The sequence below is a fragment of the Mytilus galloprovincialis genome, chromosome 5 (assembly GCF_965363235.1).
Source record: "Mytilus galloprovincialis chromosome 5, xbMytGall1.hap1.1, whole genome shotgun sequence".
In the NCBI taxonomy this organism is placed as follows: domain Eukaryota; kingdom Metazoa; phylum Mollusca; class Bivalvia; order Mytilida; family Mytilidae; genus Mytilus; species Mytilus galloprovincialis.
The window spans coordinates 9,166,353-9,179,525 of record NC_134842.1 but is presented as its reverse complement, the minus strand read 5'-3'; the positions used below and the strand labels follow the sequence as shown (position 1 = coordinate 9,179,525).

The 13,173-nt window shown below is 31.6% G+C and overlaps 1 protein-coding gene across 1 annotated transcript in view; it reads left to right on the top strand.

Moving 5' to 3' along the window:
* The first annotated feature begins 2,847 nt into the window (after positions 1 to 2,847).
* Positions 2,848 to 13,173, top strand: part of LOC143075091 (retinal-binding protein-like) — an 18,879-nt gene continuing 8,553 nt past the window's right edge. The window contains exons 1-7 of the mRNA XM_076250382.1: positions 2,848 to 2,929; positions 3,165 to 3,234; positions 5,760 to 5,803; positions 6,834 to 6,896; positions 8,347 to 8,535; positions 9,514 to 9,589; positions 10,796 to 10,876. Coding sequence (XP_076106497.1) covers positions 2,897 to 2,929; positions 3,165 to 3,234; positions 5,760 to 5,803; positions 6,834 to 6,896; positions 8,347 to 8,535; positions 9,514 to 9,589; positions 10,796 to 10,876 — 556 coding nt within the window. The 5' untranslated portion in view covers positions 2,848 to 2,896. The remainder of the gene's footprint in view (positions 2,930 to 3,164; positions 3,235 to 5,759; positions 5,804 to 6,833; positions 6,897 to 8,346; positions 8,536 to 9,513; positions 9,590 to 10,795; positions 10,877 to 13,173) is intronic.

Genomic DNA, 13,173 nt, shown 5'->3' with positions numbered 1-13,173 from the left:
CAATTGAAATATACAACACTTCCAGAAAGTACCCAATTTAAATATCTACACAAATCCCCCGTGTAGACTGCATTTGAACAACAAATCAATTCCTAAAAAATATATGGTTTATAATTATAATCTATCTTAAATAGTCAATTTTTCGGGATTAATCTTCTTCTCAAGAAACGATCAAAACCAAAGGTATCAAACTATAAATAAGTGTATACAACGAAATATGAAAACCACCATTTTTAATTTCAAAATGTATCATAAATGATTTTGTTACAGTTTTACTAAGGATTTTCATATACCAGGAATAGATTAACTTAGCTGTATTTGGCACAACCTTTTTGGAATTTTGGGTCCTCAATGCTCTTCAACTTTGTACTTGTTTGGCTTTATAACTATTATGATCTGAGCGTCACTAATGAGTCTTATGTAGACGAAACGCGCGCCTGGCGTATTAAATTATAATCCTGGAACCTTTGATAACTATTCAAAGATTACCTTTAAAAGCTGCACCTTAGCTGCTAGGTATACTTATAAAGCGAACCAAACATTTTTTTAAACCGTCACATTATTGTGATATATTTGACCAAAGACAGGACCCTATTATCAAGTGTTTAAAATTTAATACTGTTTGACACGATTCTTTTTCTTTGAATGTTATTAACTTAAATCGTCGTACTCTGTCACTTCTTTTACTGTATGCTATTAATTTTCTTGCTGCACGGTATTGAAGTTTGCTCATTACTGAAGCACATTTTGTGAACTTTTGTTCATACCCTTGTCTCTGATATATAGCTATCTCATTGACATTCATTCTTATACCCACTTATTATAAGATTTATAGTTCCTTAAGTCTACGTCATTTGGTCTCTGGTATATAAGAGTCTCACTGGCAATCATAGCATATATAAATTTATGTTGCTACATATTTATCCCTACTGCTCAACACAGAAAAAAAATGAAAAACGCATGCCCATATAGAATTACTCAATTAATATACTCCAGTTGATTAAAGCCCCCATCAAAGTATCAATTAAGTTTTGCATCCCAAAAGGAATTTCTTAGATATAAATATTCATCTAGAACATATTGGAAAGCTCTTAACAGATCTTTAAGGAAATATTAAATGCTAAACGTTATGCTTTTATCGCGTTCATTTGATTTTCTGGGTTAAACCTTCGTCAAGAATCAAGAACAATTAGAACAAAATATTCAAAACCTGTATTTTAAAAGAGAGGTGAATGATACCAAAAAGATTCAAAAGAAAACAAATTGAAAGTTCCAAGGCAAAATACGAAAAACTACGAAAAGATAACATCAGTACACAAAACGCAAAATAGAAAACTAAACGCTAAGCAACACGAACCCCACCAATCGGGAGTCATTCCATGGGCTACATAATGGTTTAAGTGAATCCTCCAAAAATTTTGGCATCCATTCTGTTGCTTGTGTAAGTGCAAACGCGGTTATTTGTAGGTCACACTCTACTCGTGATGGTGTCCAGGAATATTTCAAAGGGATAATTTCTACTACACCAACTGTAAACATTGGGTAAATAGCTCACTTGTAAGCATTAACCAACACTCTATCAAGGAAAATCATCATAGGAAATGCAAACTCAGTTGGAAGATGTACAGTCCTTATGCATGCGCTTTTGAAATGTTGCTTCATAGAAATGGAAAGTTCACAATGGTGAAGCTGAAATCTTCCTTTTTGTCGTAAAGATTTGTTTTTGTTTCGTATGATTTAAAAAGGTCCCCAATTTAAATATCTACACAAATCCCCCGTGTAGACTGCATTTGAACAACAAATCAATTCCTAAAAAATATATGGTTTATAATTATAGTCTATCTTAAATAGTCGATTTTTCGGGATTAATCTTCTTCTCAAGAAACGATCAAAACCAAAGGTATCAAACTATAAATAAGTGTAAACAACGAAATATGTTGCTTCATAGAAATGGAAAGTTCACAATGGTGAAGCTGAAATCTTCCTTTTTGTCGTAAAGATTTGTTTTTGTTTCGTATGATTTAAAAAGGTCCTGAAGTATGATATCGCATGTCAGCATAGAAGTTCTGATTCTTGAGTTAGTGGTATCATCAGAGAGTAAACATCAACTAGCATTTGACAATATGCCGTGCTTAAATATTTGGTACACCAGACGCTCTTTTGTCATTACAAGACTTACCAGGATTATAAAACTGCTTCTTGGACAAGTTACAAAAAACAATGGAACTTTACGAAAATATTTCAAAAAACCTATTGCAACAGTATATTTTAGTTTATTAGCTGACAATCAAAATTTAAAATTAAGCATGATAATCAATCTTACGTGACCACTGTTTTCGTGTATATATTTGAATTATAATTATTATGATAACAAAAATACGAGTAAAATCTTTTGGCGCAAAGTTTTTATTTTTATTTGACAGATGCAGGATCCGATAGTTTAACACGAATGTCAAGTTGGATAAATTTTCAACATACAACATTCATCATTCGATTTTCAACATTCAACATCCGATTTTCAACATTCGTTCTCAACATTCAAAATATGATTTTAGCATTCAACATCATAGTTAAGCTTGAAATAAAAAAAAGGTCCAAAATAAATAAAAATAAAGCAAGAAAATCAGTTTGACATTGCCTTTTTTTTCCAATTAAAACGGTGTTGATTCCTATGGTGATAAAAAGAAATTATTAAAATTAATTATAATCTCCTTTTTTCCCCTTTTTATTATATCAATAAATATCAAGGTTGTTTGTCTTAATTCTAACTGTAAATAAGTGTTACACAATACTTACATTGATTTTTTTCGTGTTTATATGAAGTATAATTTTCACCTAATGGTGGCACCCGTATGTAATAGGATTCGGAACTGAAGAGATTTCAGAATGATACACGATGACAAATCCGAAGGCTGAGTTTATTTCTGTGGTAAGATTTTGTTTTTACTATAGATACCATTTTGAATAATAATAAAGCTGAATTCATATTAAGATTTCGTGATATTTTTATTGAAAACTTATGAAGCTTTATTTTGAAAATAAGAAATAGACATTACAAACGTGTGACAACATGCATGATCATTGTTATGCTCAAGAAAACGCACATTTTATAAGTTGAGGATTCAAAGTTTAAGTTCAGATATTTTTTTTGTTTTTAATTTTAGCTTCGATCCAGAATGTCCGATGTACTAAAACCAGAATTTGATGATTTTGAACTTCAAAAATGGCTACAGGGTGAGGCCTTTATATCTTTTGTAGGAAAAATATCTTGTTTGCACGACTATAAGGCTATACAATAGAGAAATTCCATTGCAAAGAAAAAAGTTGTAATTGTTTAAACATTGCTCTAATTACTGAACTAGGTTTAGGTGTTAATGTTCGTGACTTTTATTATAAAAGTCTGAAATACTTTTTTTAGCTTCGGTTATACAAGGACATATTTTTTTGTATCGAACTTCAATGAACGTGTAATATTTCTCGCAATAACTGCAACATATTGGTATTGTTCGATGTAGGTTTGTCAATGTAGCAAGGCATTTACAGAAAAGTGATAGTTGAATATCTTATAAGCTTTTAATATAAAATTTCCTTTAACTTTCTAAGTCAGCAACTACTCTATATAGTGATTGTCTGTCATATTTCAATTGTATGCGTTTTTTCTCGCTCGTTATTGTTATTATTGTTTTAACTTTCGTGTTGACGAACAACTTTTGAAAGTTTCTATTTTCTATTCAATAAAAACGACATATTATATTGACATATGTCTATAGATAATAACTGTATATCAACCTGTACGTGTCTGTCTTTTCTGTTTAGTTGTTGGGTTGCTGTCCCATGAAATTAACCTATATTTCATGGTATTTCTATGTTCCTTACAAGAAAATGGCTATATGTTAAGCCATATATTGTGTTTTACTAAGAAGAAATGGCTTTGAATATTTTTGAAAGGTGGTGTCGGTAATTTAGACGAAAAAAAAGATAGTTTGCGAACAACCTAACAAAATCATAACAAGTCTCTTTATGTCGATCTTTAACAACAGACATCTTATGTCAACCTATACTGTCTTTATTATTTCCACTGAAATCTAAGACGTCTCATTAAATATGCGTATATCGAACTAGCTGAAATTAACAATCCATAACAAGGAGACAACAATGTCCTTAAAGAATAAGTTATACTGGCAATAGGAAAGGAAACATCTCACTTCTGTCGTAAATTTTGGTATAAAGATTAACATAAACAATTTTACTATCAATTCATAAGTTAAAAATTAGGTCTGTTCTTGGTTTTCTATGTTGCGATACTTATCTGGTCAAATGTTATTATCCGAAACAATGTACACATGAAATTCCAGTGGCTTTGTTTTTTATTTTTGTTTTTTTGCTTTCCTGTTATAGTGAGTATGCAAACAAAACTCAAATAGCACAAGTTGCATCAGATTAGAGGTCCAGTCGTCCATTTCTCGAGTAGGTCTAATTAATGACTTGATATTTGACCTTAAATGAGTTCATCGAACCTGGGACTATTATAATAGTCCCAGATCAAACATATCCGATAAAAGACGAGATGTTTTACACTGGGATGTCGTAAGTTTCACGGTCTTGTACTTTGTGACGTATTAAATTCAGAATTTTTTCTTTTGTTTGTATCAATTAAACAACAAACACATGGCTGAAAAGAACGCACTAAAATTTAAACAGCTAAAAGTGAGCCCTTTGTGTACTTAGAATTGCTTTTTTTCATATAATTACTCAGAATACAATACCTGTAAGGTGTGTCTTTTATCTCTAGCGTGATTGTAGATATGTAATTATCAAGATGAAAGATACTGACAATAATGTGTCAAGGAAAAAATTAATAGTAATTGATTAAGTGTCTGATTTATTGATGATAATCATACTACTACAACGTCTACAAGTAGTGTGATTTTCCTGCAATTTACCTGATAGTTTTCATTCATCATCAAAGCCATGCTATACTTCTTTATAATTCAGTAACAAGATTTATGGAGTATACCTCTTCCATTCTAAACGACATTAAAGGGCTTGTGTTGCATCCGTCTATTTTCTCTACACATATTTGTACGAAAGCTGTGGAACCAATTGTTTTTATTGTTACATTGCAAGTAGATAAACTCATCACAGATACCAGGACTAAATTTAATATATACGCCAGACGCGCGTTTCGTCTACAAAAGACTCATCAGTGACGCTCGAATAAAAAAAAGTTAAAAAAAAAAGTAAAATAAAGTACGAAGGTGAAGAGCATTGAGTAGAAGTCACCTCTTTGAAAGTTTAACGGGTTAGCCCATAATTTGTTTAACCATTAATTTGGAATTTCTTTGAAATAGACGGCAATTTTCTTCTTTTCTTCGTCACAGAATACAAATCGTCACCGGATATTTACTTTGCAAGAACAACAGGACGAGCACCATTCTTCCGGGACGTACACATCACTTCATCACATGGTTTTGGTGTAAAGTTAGGGACGAAACTATATTTCATTTAATTTTCTGAGTAGTGTTATTTTAAAACTATGTTTGTCTTTCCATTTATTTTTTTATTTTTTTTGCTTTTAATATAGTTTCTTTTTTTTTTGCTAGTGTTTTCGTTGCTCTTTTTTTGGTATCTTTTCACCATTATCATAACTGATCAAAAATCATTTCAATATTTCATCACACCAATATGCAGTTTCGAGGCCTGTATGCAATACTTAATGCGAAAAGAACAATTGTTTTGCTTTTATTTGTTTTATTTAGCTAGGTGTTATAACATAGACGAGGCTGAGAAAATGCTTCGAAATGTAAGTTAACATTACGTTTTTTTTTCTGGAATCCTATCAAAAAGGAGACAAAGATACAGTTTTATGTGTTTTCTTACCATGCCTCATTTATATTCTCAAAATACATTATATTCATAAAAATAACAGGCTATTTATGTTATTGAAATATAAAACTTTCACCAATTCTGACTTATATCATCTAATAAATGTCGCAAAAGGCATGACTACTTCATGATAAGAACAAGTCTTTACTTTCACAGAGTTTGACCGTTAACCATAACTGCGGAGAGATTTCAGGTCATCCTTTATTGAACCCTGTATATACGAGGGTATGTGTGGGGTTTACAATATGGGGATTAATGGCAAACAAAATAATAAATAGAGAAAAATAAGCAAACAAATTAATACCGAACAATGAGGTACAAAAGTATCAAGAATAGCTATGGAAAAGAAAAAAAGTATCATTGACCAAATAAAGGACTAACGTAATAAAGAAATCATATAATGATAGTTAAATTTAAAAGTGTTCAGAAGTAATTTGTTTGGGAATTTAACAAAATGCATAATTTATAAATTAAAAAAAAAAAATACACCCAAAAATTTAAATATTATGAAACGAAGGACCAACTCTCATCCAGAACCTCTGATCACACTATCTATGTCAGATACCAAAACTTGGAATATTATATATTGTTGATATTGTTGAAGTCAAGTTTTGCTTTGTTCCTTTGAGATTTTATTGTAACATGTTGATTTTTGTTTTCGAATGGAAAATTATATTAGATGTATAATTGTATCATATATGTTTATTTGATATTTTGGCCACATGTTCACCCTACTATTGTTTTTGGATATCAAAATACAGAAAATTTAATATTTGTCACTACGATATTTGTCACTTTGTACCTTTATTTTACAGTGACTGAAAGTCTAAACGATGTATATGATTATATAAGAAATGATTTGTTTCACTTAATGCTTCTAAATCAACTGGTTTCCAAGGTGATAATTTCATAATTTCCTTAAAAGATCAATATTTCCATTTCTACAGAGCATGGCGTACAAGGAAAATAATCATGTTAAGGATCTTATTAGAGACTACAAGCCACCTGAGGTAAATAGACATATTTTATGATATTTTTAAGTGTACCCAGATTACAATATATATTTTTTGGTGTTTGGTATACGTATTATCTAGACCATTTACATGTAGTTGGTGCATTGTACAAAAAATCAGTGTATGATCTAGAAGTATTTGATTCGTGTGGCGACCGATACGTAAACTCGAAACTAATCCTCTATAAACACATTTATATACATAGACAATGAACGAGGTTGGGGAGAGAAGCTAAATAACACATGCATCTTTCACTAAAGGGTTAAAAAACAAAACCATAAAAAAAATTTGAAAATTCGCACGGGTAAAATTCAAACTGGATTTTATGACATACATGTGTAATTGTTTAAAATAAAGTGTCAAAACACATTTTCTAACATATTTTATTCTGATACATAAATAACTATCAATAAAAATATTGGGGATAATGATTTTAACCTCAATCATTGGATATTTATTTTGTTTTTGTGAATCTGTCAAATGATTTATTAAGTTGTCATCATTGTATTATTGTATTGTCACCCGCCTGTCCAGAAGACCTATGATTATGTTATAGATAGTGCATTTTGTAAAGGTTTTCTTATTCGACAAGACAAACATTAAAATAAGTCTGACTTATGTACCATTAAAATATAATTGTCTGCACAGATTTCAAGGAAACTGCACTTATTTTACAGATACAGCCCTACAGATATCGCTATGCTGTATCTGTATACTATACATGCCGGACTGAGTAAAAAATGAACCTGCGTGACCTCAGAATGTGTATAGCAGTCGCATTCCAATGACGTATTAATTGCGAATTAACGATTACTTTCTGTTTGTTTTCAAACATTTCGTTAGAGAAATTAGAATCACATCAATTTTCTGATAACATACACACATGAATAGCAGTCTTTTCTTCGATGATAAATATCGATTTCAAAACTTACAGTGTGTATGATGGTGTAACAAAACAACCATGTCAATTTCAGCATGCATGTTTAGTGAATGTCAAGTCTGAAGCGTAGGACAACTCGTACACTCCTGTTTCAAATTGGACAATGTTTGTTATTTGTTTTTACTGTTGAAATTATTTGTTATTTTAAAATAGATAATTATTCACCTACAGCGATGTATTATTGTTGACCATTCTTTTTTTGCGAACCCGTCTTCAGCTGAATGTGTGATAACTGTATCGTATTACTACACGGGCCTCGCTAAAAGCTCGCATGCACCTTGTTTCCTAGCCTCGTACAAATACAGATGATATTTAAAGACATTAAAAGTTATTGTCTGTATAACCAAACACATCGGCTCAATGTTTAGGTGAAATAAATCTCACTCATCATCAAGTTAAAAATAATATACAATGATAGATATTTTTTTATTTATTCAAGAAAGTTTTTCTATTTCCATAATATAGATATAAAATTAAGTGCTATTATGTAAATTTATTTTTCATAAGGTCCTTGATAAATATTTGGCTGGTGGACTCGTTGGTCAAGCTAAAGATGGATCTACACTACGAGTAGAACTATATGGAAGACTTGACATGAGAGGCATAATGAACTCTGTAAAGAAATCTGACCTTGAAAAAACAAAAATTCTTCATTGTGAGGCTAATATAGAAGACTGGAAGAAACGGACAGAGCAGGTATATATTCGTTATTTATAAGGACGTACACATCTCAATAAATGGTCATTCATAAACAATTATTATTATCAATAAGGTAATGAGGTGTGATTGAAAACTAAAATGACACAACTTTTCAAAAATTAGTTCAAATGACACAACTATCCACTATAGAGTGCAAACGACGACCGGAAGGAAAATAATGATGACAAAAAACTAAGATCGTAAAGTCATTCATAGAAGACATGATATGAGAAATGTGACACAATTGAAATGAGAAAAAGAACTGCACAATTTATACAATGCAATTGCTTAAAACAAATATTACAAATAATCCAACGGCAACCACTAAATTACATAATCCTGCCTTTGGATAGGCATATAAAAAATGTGGCGGACTCAAACATGTATGTGAGCGCTTACTCCCCATATAAACCTATGACTGGTGTTCATCACAACATGCGAACAGTGGCCGTGTATATAGCTCCGGTACCATGGGATATAAGCCAATCCAGTTAAACGGTTAGAACTGTAGTATACGCAACCAATTCTGAAATTTATAGCCTTAAATCACAATTGAAATCTCATTAGTTAAATTTTCTTCTTGAAAGTTCCTGTCAAACAAACACGAGATGTTGAACAAGCAGTAATGAGGATACACAACCTTTTATGCATTGTTTATGCTATCTTTTATATCGTACATGTACAAGATGTACACATGATAGGATGACATTGTGGTTACGTGTAATATTCGTTGTTATAGTCAGCACTTCTGTGTTGACTTGAGTTATCATTGATATGTTCATAATTATAAATTATCTGTTAATAAAACTTTGAATTTTTGAAAAACTAAGGCTTTTTCTAACTCAGGAATAGATTACATTTTTGATTCGAGCGTCATTGATGAGTCTTTTGTAGACGAAGCGCGTGCGCGTCTGGTGTAAATATAGAATTTAATCCTGGTATCTATGATGAGTTTATTTGTTGTTGTTTTTTCAGACTGGTACCAGAATTGATGGACTTACTGTTATATTTGATATGGAGGGAGTTGGAAGGCACATGCTATGGACTCCAGGTATACAATTGATTGCTAACAATGCATAAAATCATTTAACAAAATTTGTCTTATGCGCAGAAAGATCATACAAAATTCTTTAAAATGAGCATGCATTGCTTTTCTGTGATTTATGAAGTATTTAGCAGTTTCAGTGAAGAAGGAAAGAATTAGAAAAATATGTGTCACAGGTGACAAGTTTATCTGTACTATATTTTTTGTATGTCTATCATGTTACAATCGCCGCTATCAATTACTTCGTGAGCTTGTGAAGTGTAAAGCTGTTAACCGTGAATTAACAAATCTGGATTTTGATAACGCCAATCATCTTTGATTCAAATCATGCTATTACCAAACTTCCTAAAAAACTTCTTTATGACGAAGGGTTTATTTCAACCTACAGGCGTTCTAAGTTAACAAAAGCAATGTCGTTCGTCAATGAAATTTTTGGCCTTTCCAAAACGAGATTTCAAAGGTAGTATTACCTAAAGCCCTTCTAATTCTATAAAACATCAAAAACAAAAAAGGACATTTGTCAACGATCCCTTTAAAGTAGATAATCTCACCATAGACATTTGGTGGTTTTAATATAAGACAGTAGTAAAGTCTTTTCACATTTTCACGTTACAATATTTTACCTTGTCTCGAACGTTACAATTTTTACTGAGTCTCGATTCGCATGGCGGGTATAAATATGCATGCATAGGAGATGTCAATCATCCGTCGACACACCCGGATTTTACTTCTGTGCGTTGCTCGTTTGTTATGATTCCCAAAACGATGAACGATTTTGAACCTCGGTTAACTAATATAGCCTAATATTATAAAAAAGATATTCATTTCAGATTGTACTTGTTATTATATTTGTAAATGATTCGCCTGCTTTGTTAGACGAGTACGATATGAGGTAGATAAAAGAAAGCTTGATGGGTACGAGGAGATGCTATTAACATGCACATTATGAGCCGTTCGGGCTTTATTATTGTAAATTATTATTGTTATTTATGTATGTGCGAATTTCATTGTGTTCTTCCTACGCGAGGAATTGGACGGATTGCGTATTTCATACCCTACACTGCTAAACGGATAATCCTTCACTGTGGAGATAAGCACCATCTTCCGGATGATATCAGGTAAGAATTTTTCTCAGGTAACCTTTTGAGTTTTTTAGTTGAAATGATCAAGAGTTGAGCAGTCTAATGAAATCAGAATGTTCTTGTATTGTAGGTATACAGATGTACCTACACATGGTGAAGATTTTAGAAGACAATTATCCGGAAATGCTCAAACGACTGCTTGTCATCAATGGTAAATGTGCACGATTAAATAGATCAAAATAAATATATCAGGATATTAAAATCCAAACATCATTTACAGATACAAATGTAGCATGCTTAAGACTAATGAATAGATAAACTCTCAAAGTTACCAGGATTGACATTTTGTATTTGAACCAGACGCGCGTTTCGTATACAAAAGACTCGTCAGTGACGCTCGAATAAAAAAAATTAACAACGCCAGACAAATTACAAAGTTGTAGAGCATCGAGGACCAAAAATTCCTAATACAGCTAAGGTAATCTATTCCTGAGGTAGTAAAATCTTAGTATTTCATTTTTTTAAACAGTTATAATTGATAATTATCATAATACCAATGACAATTCATTTCAACACAGAAGTGCTGATTACTGGGATGGTGATATCCTCGCATAAAAAAATTCACCAGCAGTTGTATCAACCCAGTGGTTGTAAATAAACTCATCATAGATACCAGGATTGAAATTTTCTAAAAAAGCTGTATGAGTGGCTCAATTCAAAAAAGCATTGCCTTTTCCGGAACGATTTCGGCAAATACTGTCTCCCTCAACAAGATGCAATCTGGACTCAATCTATAAATAAAATGGCAATGAAAATTTGCTTCAACAGGATATCGTCTAGAAAACACAGACATTGTAACAATATTGATTCGACGCAGCAGAAACTGTCACAACATATTCATGATTGTAATCTGACCAGACAACATCGATTGAGTTTCCCCTAATATTAAGGAACGCACCTTCTCGGGACCATTCTATATATACAGGGATCTGTTGCAAACTATTCTACTGCGTTCAGACAATGATAGGACATTGCAGACACTAAGGATAGTCATCCGACTTTATTACTTTTCGTGTCTTAGCGCTGTCTGATCTCAAACAGTAGCCATGATTGGTATTGTGTAAATGCCACATTATTTAACGAACGAACCTATTCATATTCATAACTGAAATATATTTTCAAAAATTCTTTTAAAAATCTAGCTTATTGGTTAAATATTATATTAACTTCTGTCCGATTTAAAGACAATCGTTGTCAACCTCACAGACAGAAAAGCTTGTATAAAAGTCATTGTCATGTGTGAAAGGTGTCATGTCTTACATGTTAATGATTCGTGTAATGGAATAGATTAATAAATCATCATACAAAACTTGTCTATAAGTTATCAATAGGAACATTAATTTATCTTAAATACACTAAATGCGATACTTTAAATAAGTACATTAAAATAAAACTACAAATACACTCCACTTGTATACAAGACTTACTATTTTGTACGTAAAATACACAAGTCGTCTACAAAAGAATAATCAATGACGTTCGTTAGAAAATAAAAATTCAAAAAAGCAAAATAAAGTATAAAATTGAAGGACCCAAAATTCAGAAAATTTTGTCAAATACAGTTAAAATACATGTTGTTTATTCCTGTTGTAGAAAATCCTTAATATTTTGAAAAATTCAAAGTTTTTGAACAGATTAAAAGTCATAAATAGAACCATATTGAGGATAACACATAACAACACTGACAACTGGGCCCCTTATAATGTGCTTGAATTCTGAAAGGAAGTTTTATTTTGCAATGTAAATATTTAGAAATAGAAATAGGGGTGCATGTGATTGACGTCACTATTAATATGTCGACGTCAGTTGTATTTACGACAACGCTGGAGATCATTTGTGGCAAATAAAGTCCTTCTCAAAATAAGTCAACTGGATGTAGATATTTCAGCTCCAATGATATTTTCTATCCTATTTCTGAGCCATTAACAAATTTAAAACATTTGTTATACCTTAAAATTTCGGATCCGGATTCTTCCCTATCCTATCACTGATCCATTCACCGTATCACACATTAATTTAACTTAATACTTAAGCTCCACCAGGGGTCCTTTACATCTTATTATTGAGTCTATCACAGTACCAATCATAAGTTGTTGGTGAATATTTCATCACCAGGATTATTGCCTTATCCTATTATATAATGTGTTTGTAGATAGATGTTTTTGTGTTCTGTTAAATTGTTCCTTTTAAAATTGTTATACGATGATGACAAATGTATCCATATTTTGACTATTTCATTTATTGTGTCTGTTTAGTTAACGCATCAATGTAAATATAACGGAATTTGATGAGACTGTCATCAAAGTGAGACGGTTAGCGCTAAAAAACCAGGTTTAATCCACCATTTTCTACATTTGAAAATGCCTGTACCAAGTCAGGAATATGACAGTTCTTGTCCATTCGTTTTTGATACGTTTTGTTATTTGATTTTGCCATGTTATTATGGAC